General features: G+C 42.5%; 1 protein-coding gene across 1 annotated transcript in view; it reads right to left on the bottom strand.

Annotated features, from left to right (window-relative positions):
• Positions 1–21146, bottom strand: part of CBL (Cbl proto-oncogene) — a 1233699-nt gene that overhangs the window by 852962 nt on the left and 359591 nt on the right. Inside the window, exon 2 of the mRNA XM_044081051.1 lies at positions 2772–3019. Coding sequence (XP_043936986.1) covers positions 2772–3019 — 248 coding nt within the window. The remainder of the gene's footprint in view (positions 1–2771; positions 3020–21146) is intronic.

A 21146-nucleotide genomic window follows, 5' to 3' on the forward strand; every position in this document is an offset into this window, starting at 1 on the left:
GCCAGTTCCTGCTAAATCTAGGTGGCTGAACCTGTAAAAAATCCTTTACTGTCTACATAGATTTCGCTTTATCCTCCATTTTCTTTAACACCTCTTCTGCCTTAACACCAAAGTATCATGCTGGAAAGGAGCATCCAATAATTTTGCTTTAACATGATCAGGCAGATTCTGTTCCTTTAACCAAGCATGCCTTCGAATGACAGAGCCTGTAACAGCGGCCCTGCAAGAGGCCTCCAGTGAATCAAAACCACATTGCAAAGTATGCTTTCCCACTTGGTCAGCTGCATGCAATAAATCCTGCATTTCCTTGTTTTCAGCACATTCAGAATGTCAACATTTTCTGTTTTAACAGTGACATTAAGTATTGCTGATATTTAAGCATACGAAACTAACAATTTAAAGCCCTTACAGCCAAGGTAGCAGAAGTGCAAACTCCCCCCCCCCCCATCTGTCCAGTGCTCTAGAATCCCTATCAGAGGGGAACAGGGTTTTTTGCAGTGGAAGCCTTGACCCCCTTTGGGACCCTGAAATATAGTTTCTGGGTCAGCAGCAGGGTTTTTATATAGAAATTTATGTGAATCTGGAACCCTGTAGTACCTGTTTGGCTTAACGGGTGCAGGGGGTAAATAGTCAGGAGACAGGCCGGACACTGAAAATACATCTACAATGTCTAGTACAGGTGGAATATCCAGAGGTCTGTGCTAAGGGAGTAAAAGAAAATCTCTGAGCCTTTTCTTAGATTCCGAGTAATCTTGACTCTCACAGTGAAAATGCTCCCTCATGGTATGTAGGGTTTCCCCAAAAGAATAGTCCTCAGGAGGAGAGGCTGAAGAGATAGATTCTTCAGCATCAGAATCCTCATAGGGAGGAAGAGAGAATCCCTGTTCTGAGGAGGACTCAGAAGAAATTGAAACCTGATCAGAAGAATCATATTCAGTGTCTTGCCTAGGCCTCTTATCAGGAGGGGGATGGGAACCCCTTGTCAAAGTATTTAGGTCTTCGTCCATTTTGCGCATCTGTTTCTTAGGCATGGAAGTCTGTCCAAGAGAATGGTGCACTTGTTTCTTTGTCTTTAAAGCTGTTTTGGTCTTTGTCTTGGAAGCTGAAGTTGGCTTGATGTATAACTGTGTTAGTTTGAAAACACCCTCAGAATCCGATGCCTGCTCAGCGGCTCCAGACCCATCTGAGGGAATAGTTTCTGAAGGCCCAATACCTTGAGTGTCCAGAGGCCTAGTTGTCTCCACGTGGGAGTCGGAAGCAACCTGTGGCTCTGAGGTAGCGGGTGTCAGGGGCTGCAAAAGCGCCTCACTGAGAACCGGCGACTGGCCTAGCGGAGGCTTCGCCGTCAGTTTTGGACCTCGGATGCCTGTCCTTTTCTTTTTCCTTGCGCTTTTTATAAACTCCGGTCGTCAGCTGGTTCTGACGGCATTATATAATTAAACCTTCAACCCAAGTAATGAAATGCAAAATCGTACCAACGCTTAATAGTGCGTTGGTTAAATCTAGCACAAAACCGACAACTAGCAACGTCGTGGTCAGGGCCCAGGCAAGGAATACGAAAATCCTTATGAGGTATTTGCTTTCCACAAGAAATACAATTGTTAACTTTTTCTGACATTGGTCTGGAGCAAGAAAAAAAAGTTTCCCCAACGGGGTACTTAGCTTGATTGAAGACTTCGGATCTGAAATTCGATTTCGAAAATTTCAGGAGTCGGCCGACCGGCACTTGCAGACTGCTTTTGCTTCGGGCACCACGCGGCAAGAAAGACTGAAGAAAATGGCGTTGGCTGCATCTTCTATACCCCTGGCGCACTGACGTCTGGGAAGAGGCGACAGCAACCAACGCCGGACCAGGACTTTGGAATTCAGGCCAAGTGCGGGTAGCCTGCCAGCAGGATAACCCAAGTGTAATGACTGCAACAGTGAAACACGATGAACATCAGCTCTCCTGCCAGAAGCTGTGCATTTAGAGTTTTCAGCCATGCACTGTTACAAAGAATTTGTGTGTGCGTGGGGGGAGGGGGGTTGGCTACAAGCTGTAGCCAACATTCCAGTCACTCTGGCAATCATTTGATGACCAACTTTAATTCGCTGCAATCAATTTATGTTTGTTCAACATATGTGGAGACAAACTTTGTTGTTAGTTTAAATAGGAAGATCAGTCATTTTACATACGCTCACTGTCATGGCTAACTGCAATTTGGGTTTTAAAGTTACATTTGTTTGCTATAAAAATGAAAAAAAATCTTTGTCAATTTAAAAATGGCTAAAAGGCATCTGTGAATAAACAGCACTTCATGTACATTTTCGGTCATGAGTAACATGTGGGTTACTGTGCAATTATACTTTTTATAGTTTAAGACATACATTACTTAACTGTGCTTAAGATACAGTTAACTACCAAAAGCTGTGATACAAAAGCTGCACAATCAACTAAATGAAAGAACTGAGGACAGTTTTTATGGTTGGAGACCAAGTACACATTTCTTTACTCAGGTCCCATTAACAACTGTATCACAAGCAAGCACACACTTGCAAAACAGGTCGACGTTGGTTAGTCCTACTAACAAAAAGATGCCTAGAGCCTGCAACCTCTAAAGAACTCCTGGGTTACTTTATAGGGCCGCTATAAAAAAATAATAAATAAACGAACAAAATCCAAAAAAAGAAAAGATAAGCACACTACTTACAATTACCTGCTAGTTTAGAGAAAACAGGCATTATTTAACATCTCTCACTTTCTACACCCTGATTTACTGCATCTAAAATACCTGGGTTGGGAGTTTTCTTCATACATCCTCTCTTTCCCCTCCTTGAACAAGCTGATGGTCTGTTTTGTTTTCTTGATCAGATTCTCCATGAAGACTCTAAAATACTCATTCTCCCCTAATATTTCCATTTTTCCATCATAGCGAGCAAGAATGCTGCGAAGGTGCTGGAACGTATCAGGAAGCAGGTCAAGTATGTAAGGAGGGCTGTTCTTCAGGCCCAGCTTGGGGTTTTGGCATGAACGTACTACCTGTAACATTAAAGACATCACAGTTATCCAATCATATAAATACTAGATTCTCAACATTTTATACCTACACCATGACTATTCGCTTTTCAGTCTACAAGCCTTCCATCCTTTCAAGCACAGCAAAGCTGTACAGTCCAGAGCAGTGGACTGATATAGAATTAAAATATCAACTCAAAATGTTTACATTTTGGAGTGGAACTTGTAGTATTTTAGTGACAGTGAAGATCTTGCTCAAAGAATATTGTAGATTATCCTAATACTACTAACAGTGTAATAAAGCATTATATTACAAAACAAAAATGGAATACTCTGAAGTCCACAGCCTTGCTCAGACACCGTGGCACTGCAAAAAAAAAAAAAAAAAAAAACAAGGTTGTTGTGTAGCACTGCTCCATTGTTGATAGTTCCACATTCATCTACCCAGCAAGAGTTTTCACTTACGTCATCTTGCATTTTGTCATCTGGTCCAATGGAGGATTGCTATGGGCTATTTAGGTTCAGTGTACCCATCCTTCTCTAAACTGTACAGATCCCTAGGATGCTGGTGTCCTTCATGACCTCTTGCCTTTCCTGCAGTCAATTATTTTATTTACTGAAAGATTTTAATAAAATGGTTGAAAACTTTAGTTTAATTTATTCATTACATATTCTATTTCCCCCTTACACAGAGGCTTACAATAAAAGCCATTAAGTTCCATCCCTAGAAAACCCCAGATGCCTCCCCCCCGTACAAGGATCTCCAACTGTGAGATACCTTGTTTAAAGACTACCCAGATACCTCCTGCTGGTTCTAAAAGCTTGGGTGCTTGCTGGGCAAAGAACAGGTCATGATACAACACTGTGGTGACTTTCTGATGCAACTCAAATTATGACACTGCCTGGGGGGGGGTCACACTGAGTTAGTGTTCTAACCTGGCCATGGAGTGGCCCCATCAAACTTGCACCCTCTGCCCCTGGCTTGGCATCAGATCCTCGGGCCCCAGCCTCTATTAGGACCCATTGGGTGGTGTTAAGCATGTCTTAAGCACATTCATCTTCACTGATGCTCCATCAGTTGCCCCAACTGCTAACTGAAGTTTGGCCACTTGGGTTGTAGACATGGCTTTATCCCTCCATGTCACCAGCGAGACTGCTGTTTTATATCAATTGTGTATGTGGGCTACTGTGTTCTTGCTTAACAGTCTCCATCAGTAACTTGTGTGTTTGACCAGGATATTCTTAAAGTACATATCCCTTTGGCCACTACTGAAAAAGTACAGTTTTGTACCTACCATAAATGTAGATGTTCGAGTGCTAATACAGCTTGGGTTCTCCTGCCGTCAGGCGTGTCCTTGGTCGGCCGAATTCCAAAGTCTAGGTCCGGCGTCGGTTGTCGTTGCTTCTTCCCTGTCGTCAGTGCGACAGGGGTATAAAAGAACCAGCCGACACCATTTTCTTCAGTTTTTCTTGCCCCAGATGTCAGGTGCCCCCAGAAAGAAGGCAATACACAAAATTATGTAATAATGCAATGCAATATAATCAAAGACCAGTAGTTGCAAGCAAATACACCATAAAAGAAGACCCCTAGAGGGGAAGGAGGGAAGGAAACCTGAACTGCAGCTGTATTAGCACTCGAACATCTACATTTATGGCAGGTACAAAACTGTACTATATTCATCGTGCATACAGCTGCAGTCATAAAAGATGGGTAGAATCCCAAAGCTAAGAAAGGGGTGGTAGGCACTAGGTGGAGCTAGGAGGAGCCAAAATGCCCTGCAAGACTGCAGTGGCAAAGCCTGCTCTAGATTTGGAGTATAATGGTAGGTTGTAGTGCTTAGAGAAGGTATGCACAGAACTCCAAGTGGCTGCTTCTAAAATATCCTTGGTGGGCACTCCTCTGAGGAAGGCTGCAGAGGTGGCTGTGGCCCTGGTAGAATGAGTTCTAATGCCTGTAGGTACAGTTTTGCCATGAAAGGAATAGCAAAAGCGTATGCAGTGGGCTATCCATTTTGAGATGGTCTGTTTGGATATTGACTTTCCTTGAGCTCCTACCGCATAGGCCACAAAAAGCTGTTCTGATTTTCTGAAAGGTTTTGTTCTGTCCAATAATAATGCAGTTGTCTGTGGATGTCCAAGGAATGCAGTAATCTCTCCCCTTTGTTTTGAGGATTAGGATAAAAAGTAGGTAAATGTATGGCCTGATTTAAAGCTACCCTGGATACCATTTTAGGCATAAAGGACGGGTTGGTACGTAATGAAACTCTGTCCTGATGGAAGATGATAAAAGGCTGGACAGCCATAAGAGCCTGTAGTTCTGAAACTCTACGAGTTGAAGTGATAGCCAGAAGGAAAGCTGTTTTCCAGGACAAATATTGTAAATCTGATGATGCAGCTGGCTCAAAAGGAGGCAAAGTCAGTTTTTCCAGAATGAAATTAAGATCCCAAGCAGGTATTGGTTGTTTTCTTGGAGGTCTTAGATTCTTAGCCCCTCTGAGGAACTGTCTTAATAGAGGGTGAGAGAATAAAGGTGGATCAGTGTTGTATTCTGCAGAAATGGCTGAGGCATGGATTTTGATAGAGGAGAACGAAAGTCCACTGCTTAGCAGTTCAGCCAAATATTGTAGTATTTGAGGTAAATTCAGTTTTCCAGGGCACTGGCCCTTTTTCTCATTCCAAACACAAAAACGTTTCCATTTTGCAGAGTAGGCTTTTCTAGTTGATGGCCTTCTGGCCTCCAAAATGACATCCTGCACCTCCTTGGAGAGCAGGGCCTGCTGCAATGCTAAGGAATCTTCCATGCAGCTAGATCGAGTGTTTTCAGCTGACTGTGAAGAGTTTTGAAGCTGTGCTGAGTCAGAAGAAGAGGCATTAGAGGCAGGGTCCATGGTGGGGAATGCGTCAGGCTCCTCAGGAGTGGGTACCAGTGTTGCCTTGGCCAGTCCGGAGCAATGAGGATCATCTTTGGTCTGTCTGCTCTGGTCTTCAATAGGACTTTGGGCATCAGAGGAAGAGGTGGGAAGGCATAAACTGTCATTGATGTCCAACTGAAAGAGAAAGCGTCCACTCTCCAGGCCTTTGGATGGAAGAACCTTGAGCAGAATTTTGTCAATTGATGATTTTTGTGGGAGGCAAAGAGATCTATGTCTGGTCTTCCCCATTTTTGGATTATTTTGGTAAAAACTTTTGGATGCAACTTCCATTCGTGTGGATCTGTCATATTCCTGCTTAGGTTGTCTGCCAGCGTGTTTTCCTTGCCTGGCAAGTACTGTGCTTGTAGGTTCATAGGTTCATACTAGGCTATCTGCCCTAGGGCATTTATAAGCCTAGCCAGAGTGTGTGTGGCTTTCACCACCCCTTAGGATGAGAATACTATACCCATTAGTTTGCTGTGCCTCTGTCCAGCAGTGATACAGAGATGATTCCCGGGGTAAACCTACGATCTCCCATCCACTCGTCAAGATTTCTCTTGAACAGAGTCAGTGAGGGGCTCTGCCTCACATGGACTGGGATTCTGTTCCATAGTGTAGGGAGTCTCTGGGTGATGAATCTGTCCCTCCAGCACGTCCTATTTATATCCGTGTTGAGGTTTAAGTCTCTTGCTCTCGTGGCTCTGGTGGATTTGGATGTTTTGAGGTGGAGCATGTCCATTAATTCCGGGTTGGACATGGCCTTGTATGTCAGGCACAGATCACCTCTGAGCAGACGGTATGCGACTGAATAGAGCTGGAGTTTCTTCAGTCGGGCATCGTATGACATATGTTTGAGCCCCTTTATCCTTTTGGTGAGGAACTTTTGGGGTCTTTCCAACTGCTGCAGGTGTCGGGTAAGGTACATTCGAATGGGGCGTTGTACTCAATCATTGGTCTGATAAGTGAAGAGTACAGGGTACAATGACCTCTCCTGATCTGGATGTGAATCCCTTCATGATCAGGTGGGCAATGTAGAAGGTCTTCCTAACCACTTTGGCAATGTGAGTGTCAAAGAGAGGTTACTGTCAACTTGGGTCCCCAGGTCCCTGATAACTTCTTCCTTGTTTAATGGATTACCACCTATGTAGTAATTAGGGGTTACCTTGTTTTTCCCAAAGGGTATGACTATACATTTTTTGGCATTTAGCTTAAGGCCATGGCTCTGGCACCAGTTATCCATTTCTATGAGACCTTTCTGGAGGATGTCTGTGTCTGATGGAGTGTCAATTATGGTGCCCAGTTTGCAGTCATCTGCAAATTTTGTCAGCCACAATCCCCTATGTTTGCCTGCACTTCAGAAAAATAAATGCCGAACAAGAGGGGCCCAGGACTGAGCCCTGTGGGACACCGCTCGTGACCGGCTTAGAGTCTGACATGGCACCAGCAACTCTAACCCTGTGTGTTCTGTCCTTGAGCCAGTTTGCAACCCATCTTGTGACATATGGGTTTACATCTAAGCTGGTGAGCTTTTCTATGATGCCCGAGTGGGGTATTGTGTCGAATGCTTTTGCTAGGTCAAGGTAGGCTGTGTGAACTGCCTTACCCTCATCAATGGCCTTAGTGACTGTTTCGAAAAAGTCGACCAAGTTCAAGAGGCAGGATCTGCCCTTGACAAAACCAAATTGGGTAGGATCCAGTGTCTGTAGGTCCCCAATGTCTTTATTTACGAGTTCCATTATGATCCTCTCCATAGCTTTGCAGACAAGGCTCAAGCTTATGGGGCGGTAATTTCCAGGGTCCGTAGAAGCACCGCCTTTGTGGAGTGGGACCACAGTTGCCGTACGCCATTCTTTGGGTACGTATCCTGTAGTAAGGCTAAGATTAAACAGCAGCCTTATGTGTGGGTTTAGTTATCATTGAGTTCGTGTAGCACACAGCCGGGGACACCGTCCGGTCCCATTGATGCTGTGTTTTTTGCTTTAGAGAGAGCAGCTCTCACCTGGGCATCTGAGATGTTTGGGAGGCTAGACTCTGGTGGGATAGATATTTCTCCTTTTGGGGAGGAGGGAGAAATTTGCACTGAACCTGTCTGCCAGTATGTTGGCAATGTCTGTGGGTTCAGTGATTTTTTTATCATTTTGGACTAATTCTGAGCATATCTGGGAGTTTCCACCCAGGTTTCTAACATAGCTAAAGAAGGCTTTATGATTGTCTTTTGTGTCATTAGCGATTTTTCTCTCAAAGTTGGCCTTGGATGATTTTATGAGTGATCGTAGTTTTTTGCTAGTATTGATCAGAGATGCCTTCCCATTTTGGGATTTTGCTCTGTCATGTAGTAGCTTTCTCCTCTTGTTGTAGAGTTTGTTTATGGCTGGAGTCCACCAGACCGGGCGCCTGCCTTTGGTGGAAAAGGTCTTGATTTTATTAGGGATTGCTTGATCCATACATTCCTGGAGGTGCTCGTAGAAGGCATTTGTAAGAGTTTCAGCAGCGTGGGTTGTGGTTTCCACTGGCTCGGGGGCCTTGAAGGATACCACTCCAGTCTTAAGAAGTGTGAAGTTTGCTTTTGAGAAGTTCTTCACTGTGGTCTTTTTTGCTGGGGGTGGGGGCGGGATGTGGATCTCCAGTGAGAATAATTTATGGTCTGATCTCACCAATGAGGGATGTAGTTCCATTTGTAAGTCCATGGCCATGTTCCAAAGTGACATGGCCAGTCTGCATAGGGGATAAGAATGTGTTCCTCCCTGCTTGTTTATGTACCACATAATTGTGGTGTTGTCTGTTCTTATCAATAGCTGACCTGGTTGTAGAAGGTCCTTGAAAGCTGTAATAGCATTTATCACTGCTAGCATTTCTTTTTGATTGATGTGAAGGTACTTTTCTTTTTGGGTCCATTTGCCCTGAATGCACCGGTCTGTCATGTGCGCCCCCCCAGGCGTAGTCAGAGGCGTCTGTTGTGATGACTTGATTTGCTTGAGGCTTGCTGAATGGAAGACCTGTGTTTGTTTGGCAAGCTTGAGCCCACCACAGAAATTCCTTTTGCAGACATGGAATTAGTGGTATTATTGTTTCCAAACTGTGGCTGTGTTGAGACCATATGTTTTTTACGTACCACTGTAGTTTTCTCATATGTAGCTTTGCACATGGGATTCGTAAGATGCAAGATGCCATGAATCCCAGAGCCTGCAGGATTTTCCTTGCAGTCAGCCTGGTGCAAATTTGCCAGTGTTCTGAAATATTGAATTAGTTGCCCCTGCTTCTCTGGCGTGAGGTAGGCCATCTGGGTGTTTGTGTCCAAATCGGCACCCAGGAAAATTATCCTCCGAGAGGGTATTAGTCTTGATTTCTCTTTGCTGACTGTGTATCCTAGAGAGTTTAATAACATTATTACATAAGCCAGATGTTTCAGAAGAATGTGCTTGCTGTCTGCTTGGATCAGGCAGTCGTCCAAATAAGGGTATATTTGTATCCCTTGAAGTCTGCAGTAGGCAATTACTGATGCCAGGCATTTCGTGAATACTCTGGGCACAGTAGATAAACCAAAGGGCAATGCAGAGAATTGATAATGGGTTGAACCTGCAAGAAATCTGAGGTATCTTCTGCAATTTTGTCTGATTGGGACATGCAGGTATGCCTCCTTGAGGTCCAATGTTACCAGCCAAGACTCCTTGCCCAGCATGGGAAGAAGTTGCTGTAGAGTGAGCATCTTGAATTTTGGTGCAGTAGGAATGTGTTTAGGATGGAAAGATCTAAAATAGGTCTCCAATCTTTTCCCTTCCTTGGCACCAAAAATAGCCTGGAATAAAACCTTGACCTTGTTCGTGTGTAGGTACCTCTTGAATAGCTTTCATGTTTATAAGATCTGAAATTTGCTTTTGTGCCTCTGCCCTTTGATTGTGTGGCAGGTTTGGCATGCCTTTCATTTTGGAAGGGTATGAAAATGGAATTTGTAGCCTCTGTTTATAATGTTCAGGATCCATTTGCCCTTTGTGACAATATGCCAATTTTTTGAGAATAGTGCCAGCTTTCCTCCTAAGGGGGCTGCCATTTGAGACCTGGTTGGCATGCAAAGGGGAAAGTCATTGGTTTTGCTTTCTGAAAGATTGCGAGTTGTCCTCACCACCTCTGTGTAGGAGCTTGCCATTGTCTGCCTCTGTACGAGCCTTGTGTTTGTCCTCTGCCCCTCGGGTGCCTGTATCTGCCTCATTGGGGTCTGTCTGTGGCAGGAAAGGACCAGTTTTTGGAAGTCCAGTTTCTACTAAAACATGGGGGTTGAACCTGCAGAAATTCTTTCACAGTTTGCATTGATTTAGCCTTTTCCTCCATTTTCCATAATACTTCCTCAGCATTTGCCCCAAATAGTACATCCTTTTGAAGAGGGGCGTCTAGTAATTTAGCTTTGACATGATCAGGCAAGGCTTGTTCCTTGAGCCAGGCATGCCTACGTATGACTGAGCCTGTAACAGCAGCTCTACATGAAGCCTCTACAGCATCAAAACCACATTGTAAGGTATGTTTACCCACTTGTTCTGCACTATGCATCAAATCCTGCAACTCCTTCATGTCTGGTTGTTCAGGTTGTGACATTTTACTTTTCAATTGAGATAACAGAAATTGTTGGTATTTTAGCATAGGAAACTGACAGTTTAAGGCCCTCATGGATAAGGTAGCCGAGGTATATACCTTTTTTCCCCACCTTTCTAAGGATCTGGAATCTCTCTCGGAAGGCATTGGGTTTTTGGCAATGGAGGCCTTAACTCCCTTGGGTCCCTGTGAGATGGTTTCTAGGTCAGCAGCATGGCTTTTGTATAGAAATTGGTGTGAGTCAGGAACCCTGTAGTACCTGTCAGGCTTAACTGGAGCTGCAGGAAGAGAGTCCGGGTTAAGGCAGGCCTCCGAGTAAACATCATCTAGGATGTCCAGGACAGGAGGTATAGCCAGAGGCCTGTGCTGGGGTAACAAAAGAAATTCCCTGAGCCTTTTCTTGGAATCTGAATAATCCTGGCCTTCCCAGTGGAAGTGTTCCCTTAAGGTATGCAGAGTTTCACCAAATGAGTAATCCTCAGGGGGGGGGATACAGAAGGAATAGATTCCTATGCACCAGAGTCTTCAAAAGGGGAGTAAGACTGTTCCTGATAATCAGAGTGCTCTGAAATAATGGAGCCCTGATCAGAGGAGGGGGAATCTTCCTCCACTCTGGGTCTTTTGTCCGGAGGTGGCTGAGAACCTCTGATTAGAGTAATTAAATCCTCAGCCATTTTAAGCATCTGTTTCTTAGGCATGGGGCCTGGAGATGGGCCCTGTGTAGCTGGTCTCTTAGGGTGCATGGTAGCTTTAGACTTGGTGAAAGCCTTGATGGAGAAAGAAGAGGAAGGTCTGAAGACACCTTGAGTGGAGGTGGACCTGTCCACATTCTGTGTTTCAACGCCAAGCGTGGCTTCGGTATCTGTAGTCAGGGTGTGGGCTGAGGAGCCTGCGACCTCGGGTACAGGAGACACCGCCAAAGATGCGTCATCGGTAATCAGGGGCTGCGTAGGCGCCTCGCTGAGAACCGGACCACGTATAGTCGGCTTTGGCGTGGCGTTGGTAGAGGCCGTGGGCCTCGAGTGTCGGTCCTTGTCTTTACGTTTTTTTAAACAAAACCGGAGTCGGAGTATCCGACGACATGGTATAGTTAAATGCTTTCCCAAAATAATGCTGGGCGAACTCCGCCTGACGCTTAATAGTGCGTTTGTTGAATGTAGCACAAAAGCAACAGACCAAGACGTCATGGTCTGGGCCTAAACTAGGTATACAGAGGGAATGGAAATCCTTATGCGGTATTTGCTTCCCACAAGAAATACAATTATTAACTTTATCTGACATTGGTGTGAGGCAAGAAAAAGTTTCCCCAACGGGGTACTTAGCTTTTAAGAAGACTTCGGTTCCAAATTTTTCGTAATCTCAGGAGCTGGCTGACCGGCACTTGCAAACTGCTTCTGCTTCGGGCACCGCACGGCAAGAAAGACTGGAGAAAATGGCGTTGGCTGGTTCTTTTATACCCCTGTCACACTGACGTCAGGGAAGAAGCGACGACAACCGACGCCGGACCTAGACTTTGGAATTCGGCCGACCGAGGACCCGCCTGACGGCAGGAGAACCCAACTGTTATGACTGCAGCTGTATGCACGATGAACATCAGGATATGCACTTCAGAATTTCTCAGTCAAAGATGGATGCAGAGGATTACAAATGGGTCTTCGATTAACATTTTCTGTGTTAAAGATACAGATGTCAAAGAAATTTACCTTAAAAGTTTCAACCATTTGAGATTACATTTTTGTGCCTGTTCTTCTGAAGTTCCATCATTTGTGGTTCGACATTCTGAGCTACAGGCATTTACAAAAACAGCACCACAATCTTGCAGACCATAGCTACAGGCAGGGCATATCAAGGTTTATGAAAATAAGGCAGCAGTAGCCAATAATCAGCAATGCTCATTACAACAGGTCAAGGTTAAAATAAAATAAATTAATATCCTTTCTTTAAGGCTGTGGAAATCCAAGAAACAGACACAGAGAGACCCCCCCCCAAAAAAAAACAAACAAAAAAAAACACAGGCTGATGTTAATCATATCGCCATACAAGTAATGTGATCACTTTAAAACATTTTTTTTTATTAAAATGAAATTCACCTAGTTAAAATACTGTGCAAAGTGAACATGTGCAAGCAAATATCTCAACCTATGCTTCTTTAAACAGCTTTGAAATGTGGGTGTTCATTTAAACCAGGATAAATGGTTGCATTTAATAAGTCACCAGAATATTACTGGTAGGTTTTAAGTTAATCTTTAAAATCTATATTCTTATTAGTCACCTCCATAAAATGCAAAACTGAAAAAAAAATTCTTGAAATTATTTCTGTATGTTTTTAAGTAAACTCCTTGCAGTATGTCTAACATAAAATGTTTTACATGTTGAACAGGATGAGATGTTGGATTGACAATTGAAATATTCTGGTGCTTCATAAATTCTGTGTTTACTTACACAATAAAAAGGTGAACTGGGAATTAAACATACACCCTACAGAAGAGGGAAAAGAATTTCCTGCTCTGCTATTAAGTCCAAGCTTCATGCTGACCTGTGCAACAGACCGGATTCGCAAATGTCCCTGATAGACATATCCCTTCCGCAGGCTTGAAAATAATTTAAAGACGGGACAACGTTGTGCCTGCAGTAACTAGTGGCCTTTCCTTTACTATGTCTCAAAACATTAAGTCCTACTTTGCCACTTCAGACTAGAAATTAGCAGTCTCCTTAACTTCGGTCTTTAAATGGTGGTGATGGAAAGAGACATTAAATTATGGGAAAGACAAAAAAAAAAAAAAACACACACCTGCATAACAGCAGAGCTTCCAGAAGTACCATTACAAAACTTCAGATTCTAGGAAGATATGTAGTTAGCAATCCTATTATTGACCAAAACAGATTACACACCACTGGGTTTTTCCACTCTGGATTACAGAATATCCTAGGAAGAGAAATTCAAAAGTAGACACATTACGGTAAGGTATATCCGAGAACAGTTAAAAGATCACCCCCAATCTTAAGTGACGGTATTTGATGGCTTCAAGATGGTGTGAAACCCAGGATATAGTTATTACAGACAAAGGGAGTCAACCAATCTACAAGTTAAAATATTTTTTGCTACAAATAAAAAGGACCGTTTGCGTTCCAATATGACTGTTCAGTGTCACACAGATGGGAAAGTAGCGCAGTCAACAGCCTTCTAAATTAAGGATAAAGGGGAAATTGAAAATTTAAATACCTAAAACAGGATTAAAAACATAGCAAAAGAACAGGATTTATGGAAAAAAAGGCTGCAGAAGTGGAAGACACCACTCAGAGACATCAGAAGAGAAAGTGCCATCATCTGTCAAATGACTATAAACAATTGTGGAAGGAGATCCAAAACATGAACAAATGCAGGAGAACAAATTATAACAGAAACTTGAAGGTAAGAGCATATAGGAATACATGGCAAAAAAAGGATGGCAGGCTACAAGAGGTGGAACAGGTTGTTAATGAATATTCACATATATTTTACAGATTGTTCTTTGTTGATCAAGGATTGCAGGATAATCCTGCAATCCTTGATCAACAAAGAACAATCTGTAAAATACAGGTGGAAGCAGTGGATGCAAGACTGGACTATTCAGAATTACAAACATGAAGACAAGGCACAGTGAAAAAAATATTTGTCCGAGTCCCAAAAGGGGTGGAAGGAACTGGCTGTACACATCTGCTTGCAGCTCTCTGGGATGAGCATACCACATGTCTTAGCCAAGGTGTGGAGACCAAATAGAATATTAAAAATCAAATATTTCAAACATGACCATGTACACTGACCATGATTAGGCCATGAGGAAAAGAGTTGAAATTTCACCTACAATATCATGCCACTCTGACTGCCCTAGCTAGAAAAGCTAGTACAAGATCTTATGAGTGGCTTAAGCTCCTGGGAAGCAGTTTAACACAACACTGGTGGCATTGAAATGTTTCTTAACATGTTTACAGTTACAGTTTTGTTAGTGGTGCAGGTTTCTATTTACCTTTAACGGACCATTAATGACTATGAGCACTAGAATTTGTGAATCTTTATGCCCAGAAAAACTGAAAAGTTTTGTGTTGTGGTGGTTAGCATTAATGGCTCTATTTCTTTAAAAGGAGGAAGTCAAAGAAACTAAGGAAGCTGAGAAAGAGATTTTTTTCAAAGCAGGAATGATAGACCTTAAAATACTGAGCCAGAGTGTAAATGGGCTAAACAGCCCTATTAAAGGTATAAGATCCTCCTAGCTATTAAGAGATATCAGGCAAATACTGTAGTTCTGTAAGAGATGCAATTAACTAAAGAAAACATGCAACTTGTACAAAAGAAGTGGGTGCAGACTGATGGCCAGCTCCACTTATTGGGGGGGGGGGTACAAGAGGAGCTGCAATATTGGCATACCTGAGGACATCGATCCAGGAAGTGGAAGAGTCTGCAAGGAAGCTGGCAGGAGTGTGGAATGTGGTAACAGACAAAAAAAAAAAAAAAAAAGATTCAAATGCTGGACCTAGGTGCTCCATACTACATGGACTAGGTAACAGGAGTTTCACAGAAGAACTAGGTTTAATGGATGTAAAGAAGCCACATAACAGAAAATAATCCAGGCTACACTTTCTATTCAGCTAAGTCCAACACAGTCAAGGATGGATAAAATATATGTCTCTACACCGAACGAGAATACCTACTGTTATCATACATGTGAGGCCCAATACTCTTCAGATCATGTACTCCCGATAATCAAAATACAGCAACCTGTGGAAAGGCAATGGTGGTCCCCACCTTTATGCTACAAGATCCCCCCCCCCCCCCCGAGTTTACCATAAGGATGGTAGAAACCAAATGAAAGACCTACCAGCATTGTGGAAACAGGCAGTCATCTCAATTATTCCTAAACTATGTAAAAATACACTTCAGTCTGCTTCATACAGACCAATACCAGTTCATATGCATGGTAAATCACAGATAGGGTATCAGAAATATTACCATGACCAATTCATTTGAACCCATGTGGTTTTGTGAAGAGATGGAGGACTTTGGACAATATCGTACAAACTAGGCTAATAAGCAGAGAACAGAACTCACAGACAGGTCCCTGGTACTGGTAAGTACCAATACCAAGAAGGCTTTTGATGCAGTATAAAGCCCTATCAGACTATGTCTTCATGGAGATGAATTTATCGAATAAATGTATAAAACTGGTACAGAAAACTTACGAGGGATCTGTGGTGCAGTTAAGATCAATGCAAGATTCAGAAAAATTTCCTTTACATTATGGTACCTTTCAAGTCTGTGTCTGTTTCCCCCTTGCTTTTTGCTATGTACTTTGAGCCACTGGCAGAGAGAAAATAGATACTCATCCTTACAAAAATGAGAATGGGAAATCTATGCATTAGAGCAGGCATGGGCAAACTACGGCCCGGGGGCCACATGCGGCCCGTTAAACGTTTTGATTCGGCCCGCCAAACTTGAAAAAATTTAATAAATTAACCTTGTTAATGTTTTATTTCCCCTGCAATTCTGATGTTTCCTCACTAGATGGTGCACTCTAGATATATTGGCTTTGTTGAGGTGAAGCGTAGGCCTATTACTCCACGTTTGCACTTTACCCTTTGACCCACCGCCCCTCTATGAAGATGAGCAGACCCAAGAAAAGGAAAGTGGACAGAGAATGTCGAGTGTTCAATAAGGAGTGGACAACTAAATATTTTTTCACTGAACACCGATCATCTGCTGTTTGCCTGATATGCCAAGAAACTGTGGCGGTTTTTAAAGAGTATAATATTAGCCGTACTTTGCCACAAAGCACGCTAATTATGCTAGCAAGCTCTCAACAAAAGAATGGGAAGCTGCTGCTGAGAAGGTGGCAGCTAATTTGAAGGCTCAGCAAAGTTTTTTTCACCGTCAAACTGCCATTCAAGAGTCAAGTACCAAGGCCAGTTTTATGCTTTCATTCAAAATAGCAAAGGCCAGCAAAGCACTGTCTGAGGGCGAGTTTTTAAAAGAATGTATGGTAGAGACAGCAGGTATTTTGTGCCCGGAGACCAAAGACAAATTTGAGAAAATCAGTTTATCACGGCGGACAGTGACTCGCCGTGTGGAACTAATAGATGAAGATATCACCAGCAGATTAAACAAAAAGGCAAAGTCATTCACTTTTTATTCTTTAGCACTGGATGAAAGCAACGATGTCAAAGACACTGCTCAGCTCCTCATTTTTATCCGAGGAATCAACGAAACTTTTGAAATAACGGAGGAGTTTTTGACAATGGAGTCTCTGAAAGGACAAACACGGGGAGAGGACTTGTTTGAACGGGTGTCTGCTGCCATCGAAAACATGAAGCTTCCCTGGAGTAAGCTTATTAACGTCACCACAGATGGATCTCCGAATTTAACAGGAAAAAATGTTGGCCTGCTGAGGAGAATCCAGAATAAAGTGAAAGATGAAAACCCTGACCAGGATGTCATTTTCCTCCACTGCATCATCCACCAGGAATCTCTATGTAAATCAGTGTTACAGCTGAATCATGTTGTGAATCCTGTGGTGAAACTCATCAGCTTCATACGCGCACGGGGACTTCAGCACCGTCAGTTCATTGCGTTCCTGGAGGAAACTGATGCAGATCACCAGGACCTGCTTTATCACTCCCATGTCCGCTGGTTGAGTTTGAGCAAAGTGTTTCAACGAGTGTGGGAGCTCAAAGAGGAGATTAGCGTGTTTTTGGAGCGGCAGGGGAAGACTGATGAATTTCCTGAGCTGAGCAACAAGAGCTGGATGTGTGACTTTGCGTTTGCTACGCACGTATTTTCACACTTGAATGAGCTCAACGTGAAACTGCAGGGGAAGGAGCAGTTTGTGCATGACATGTACACAAACGTGAAAGCCTTCAAATCCAAGCTGGCTTTATTCTCCAGGCAGATTTTGAACAAGTCATTCACTCATTTTCCTAGACTAGCCATGCTGAAAGAGGCCGGAGCAAAAGTAAAGAAATACAGTGAGTCACTGGATGCACTGCACGGAGAATTCTGCCGTCGGTTTTTGGATTTCGACAAAATTGACAAGTCACTTCAATTGGTGGCCTTTCTTCTGTCACAAGACCCCAAAACAGCTCCAGAGGAGCTTCAGCTCGAACTGATCAACCTTCAGTCTGACCCTGCCTTAAAAGAGAAGTTCAGCTCTCTGAAACTAAATGACTTCTATGCTTCACTCAATGATGCCGCATTTCCAAATCTAAGGCGAAAAGCGCAGATGATGTTGGCTTTGTTCGGCTCTACCTTCATGTGTGAACAGACCTTCAGCGTCATGAACATCAACAAAGCCAGCCACAGATCCAAGTTAATAGACCTACACCTCAGATCCATCCTGAGAATCGCCACAACAAAACTAACTCCAGACTTTGATGCGCTGGCTAAAAAAGGAGACCAACAACACTGCTCCCATTAAAATGTGTGTGTCTCCGTGATACGCACGTTGTTAAAATAAACAGTGCGCACAGATCAAATATAACGCTTCACAGACTGACTTGCTGCAACTGTTTCGTCCTTGCACTGGTCATTGTTGACTTTTGGCACCAGGGAAACAAATTGAATAAAAGGAACAGGACAAGTACATCTGCATCTCCTACCGTTTTTGAAAAAAAGACAGTCAGGAGGAGAGTGATGGTGATATCCTGAAGGATAACAGAACTTTCAGTGCTTTAAAATAAAATGGTCATTTATTTGATTTAAAGTGTTTAAAGACTCATTTCGAAGTCAGAGATTTTATTGTAATGCTTTTCTTCATTTTCATTGGAAATTAAAGCACATGTTTTCTCCATATCCCAAGATGTGTATTTTTCCCCCAATGAGGTGATGTTTTCAAAGCATGCCATCTATCTGCTCCTGTTCCGGCCCCTTTGTCAAATGTTAGAACTCAATGTGGCCCACGAATCAAAAAGTTTGCCCACCCCTGCATTAGAGTCTCCGTTTGCTGACATTTTACTGACGCTGACTGACTTGGAGCAAGATCTCACTTACTCAACAGATGTGCTGAACACATTACAGTACATCTCAGGCTACAAGACTAATTTAAGACAAATGCAGTCTCTTTAAATTATAATCCAGAGGCAGTTAACCACCACTTGGACTCCAATGAAGAGGCAGCCCAAAACATCTGACAGTTTTGTATGGTAACATTGGATATTATTTTGGTAGAATCATAGAATCAATTTAAAACCTTCGTCAAAAGGAGCAACCTTACATGGGATATGGACCAAAAACACTTGCTCTCTATTTATATGGGCTCAGCCATTTGATACATGTAACACAGGCAACCTGAACATCATCCCCTAAGAATAATTCAGCTAATGAGAAACTTTGTATGGAAGACAGCAAACCCAGAGTACCCAGTGACAGGCTCTTATGGTAATGCTTTAATTGGTAAACAATAAAGCGCTCATCTAAATGCACCTTAGCAGTGGTACAGAATGAAAGGAGCTGTGTAAACAAATTTATTCATAAGAAATTGTGATATCACTATTTTCACTGATTGCAGTAAATTTAATGTGCATTTTTTTCTTAAATGCTACTCCTACAGCTTTCAAAACTAAACACACTTGATGATGAAAATTCCCTTGTATTGTAATGCTTCAGCATATTATTATTGATGTTGTTTGAGGCACATGTAGGGATTTGAAAGTATAAAAATGTTAAAAAAAAATTCCAAATTACTTCCTTTATTGCAAATCACATTTTATCCGTAACTAAAGAAAATTTTTAGTTTCACAAGTTGTTTTGAACTAGTATTTGTTAAAAATGAAAGTCTAGTTGTGTAAAATCTTACCATAATAGTAGATATCCTTTTGTTCACTGTTGCATTATTCTTTACTGAAGGGCTCTCCTGCCAAGGATAACCCAATGTCCAGCCAATATACCAAAACCTTTAGATCTTACAGGCACAGTCCACAATACTTATGTTCCCCGTAGAGGGCATAAAGGTGATACACCAACACATACCCAGAATTGAATCGCCTTAGGAGGAACAAGACATTTATTTATTTATTTTATTTTATATTTGTTGACCGGGCTAGTCTAGCTGGATACATATCCATTTTCTGTAGAGGCCCGGGGAGAAAAGCTCCACGCACAAATACATTAAGGCATTAAAAACTTAGAAAAAAATGACTAGCTTAAATTATACAGCATAACATGCAAAGAAAGTAAATTTTGTGAATACTGTACAGAGACAGTAGATTTTGGAGATAAACATGTCTTAATTCAATAGAGAGGTTACAAATACAATCAGGCAACAGTTAAGCATAGTAATTAAGCATAAACATTAATTTGAGAGAAAAAATAAAAAACACTAAGTAAGAGAAAGAAAAATAGAGACTAGGAAGGACAATAATGCAGGTAAAAAGGGGTTAGTAGTGGATAGTCAATGACTCTCCAAGTGGGGTATTTGTTATAAAGCATGAGAGGAGGGGAGGAGAAAAAGTGAAGAGTATTTTTCAATCAGGCTTTGAGCAGGGGCAAAGCCATTGTCTTTTTAGGTAATGTCTGAGGTGTTTCTTAAAGAGTTGTGTAGATGAGAGAGAAGCAAGTGTATTTGGAAGCTTATTCCAGATTCTACCAACAACATTGGAAAAGAGTGAATCTCCTGCTTTGTTATTAGATACATTGTTGGCAATGTGCAACTTATTAGCGGAGCGTAGTGTTTTAAGATTTTTGTATGGGGAGATCAGATTAGAGAGGATAGGGGTGTTGGTGGGGTGGTGCAGAATTTTTTGTGCAATCAGCAGTTGATTGTATTGTAGTTGGTTTTGTAGTTCTAACCAACTGAGTTGTTGAAGGTTGAGACAGTGGTGGGTTCTACAAGGGGAGCCAGTGGCAAATCTAGTAATATTATTATAGCTAGTTTCCAGTTTGGAAAGATTAAGCTTAGATCGATTGGTATAAATGGCAGATGCATAGAACAGGGTAGAAGTAAGCGGAGTCTGGGCAATAGATTTCCAAGCTAGTGGGGCAAGGAAGGGTTTTATTCTATACAGGGAGCCTAGTTTTTTATTGATGGTTTTTATAGTATTGTTAACATGGACATCGAAGCTGAGGTTATGGTCAATAGTTATGCCGAGGAGACGAGCAGTAGAGTCAGGGGAAATACAAGTACCATTGTCAGAGGTAATGGTAAAGTGGATCTGTAGGGATTTTTGGGTGGGAGTAAAAAGTAAAAGTTTTGTTTTTTTGGGGTTAAGGAGGAGGCAGCGTTGGGTAAACCATTTTTCTACTTTGTTATATACAGTTTGGGTAAGGGTCTGGAGGGAGGAGGAAGACTTGGCAGTACAGACATCCCCAGGGGCAAACAATATGTGCATCCAGAAGAAAAAGTTCAGAATGGAAAGAAAGTCAGACCCCTTGACCCGGAGGGAAACAAAAGGGCAAGAGCTATAAGAGTGGTGAAGAAGGGAGGGACTGAATACTGCAGCAGTGAAGAGAAAGATCTCTGCTGTTATGGTAATATTTTACAAAACTGTACTATGTCCTTAAATATCATTGCTGCAGTACTCCACACTGAAGGGGGATTACAAGAGCTAGGAAGAAGTCACATTAGAGCCCTCTACAAACCCATGGAGAACAGCCCTGGCAAAACCTGCCCTGGAAACATCCGAGGTATAAT

This window comes from Protopterus annectens, chromosome 8.part0 (assembly GCF_019279795.1).
Source record: "Protopterus annectens isolate FY-2018-M chromosome 8.part0, PAN1.0, whole genome shotgun sequence".
Taxonomy (NCBI): Eukaryota; Metazoa; Chordata; order Ceratodontiformes; family Protopteridae; genus Protopterus; species Protopterus annectens.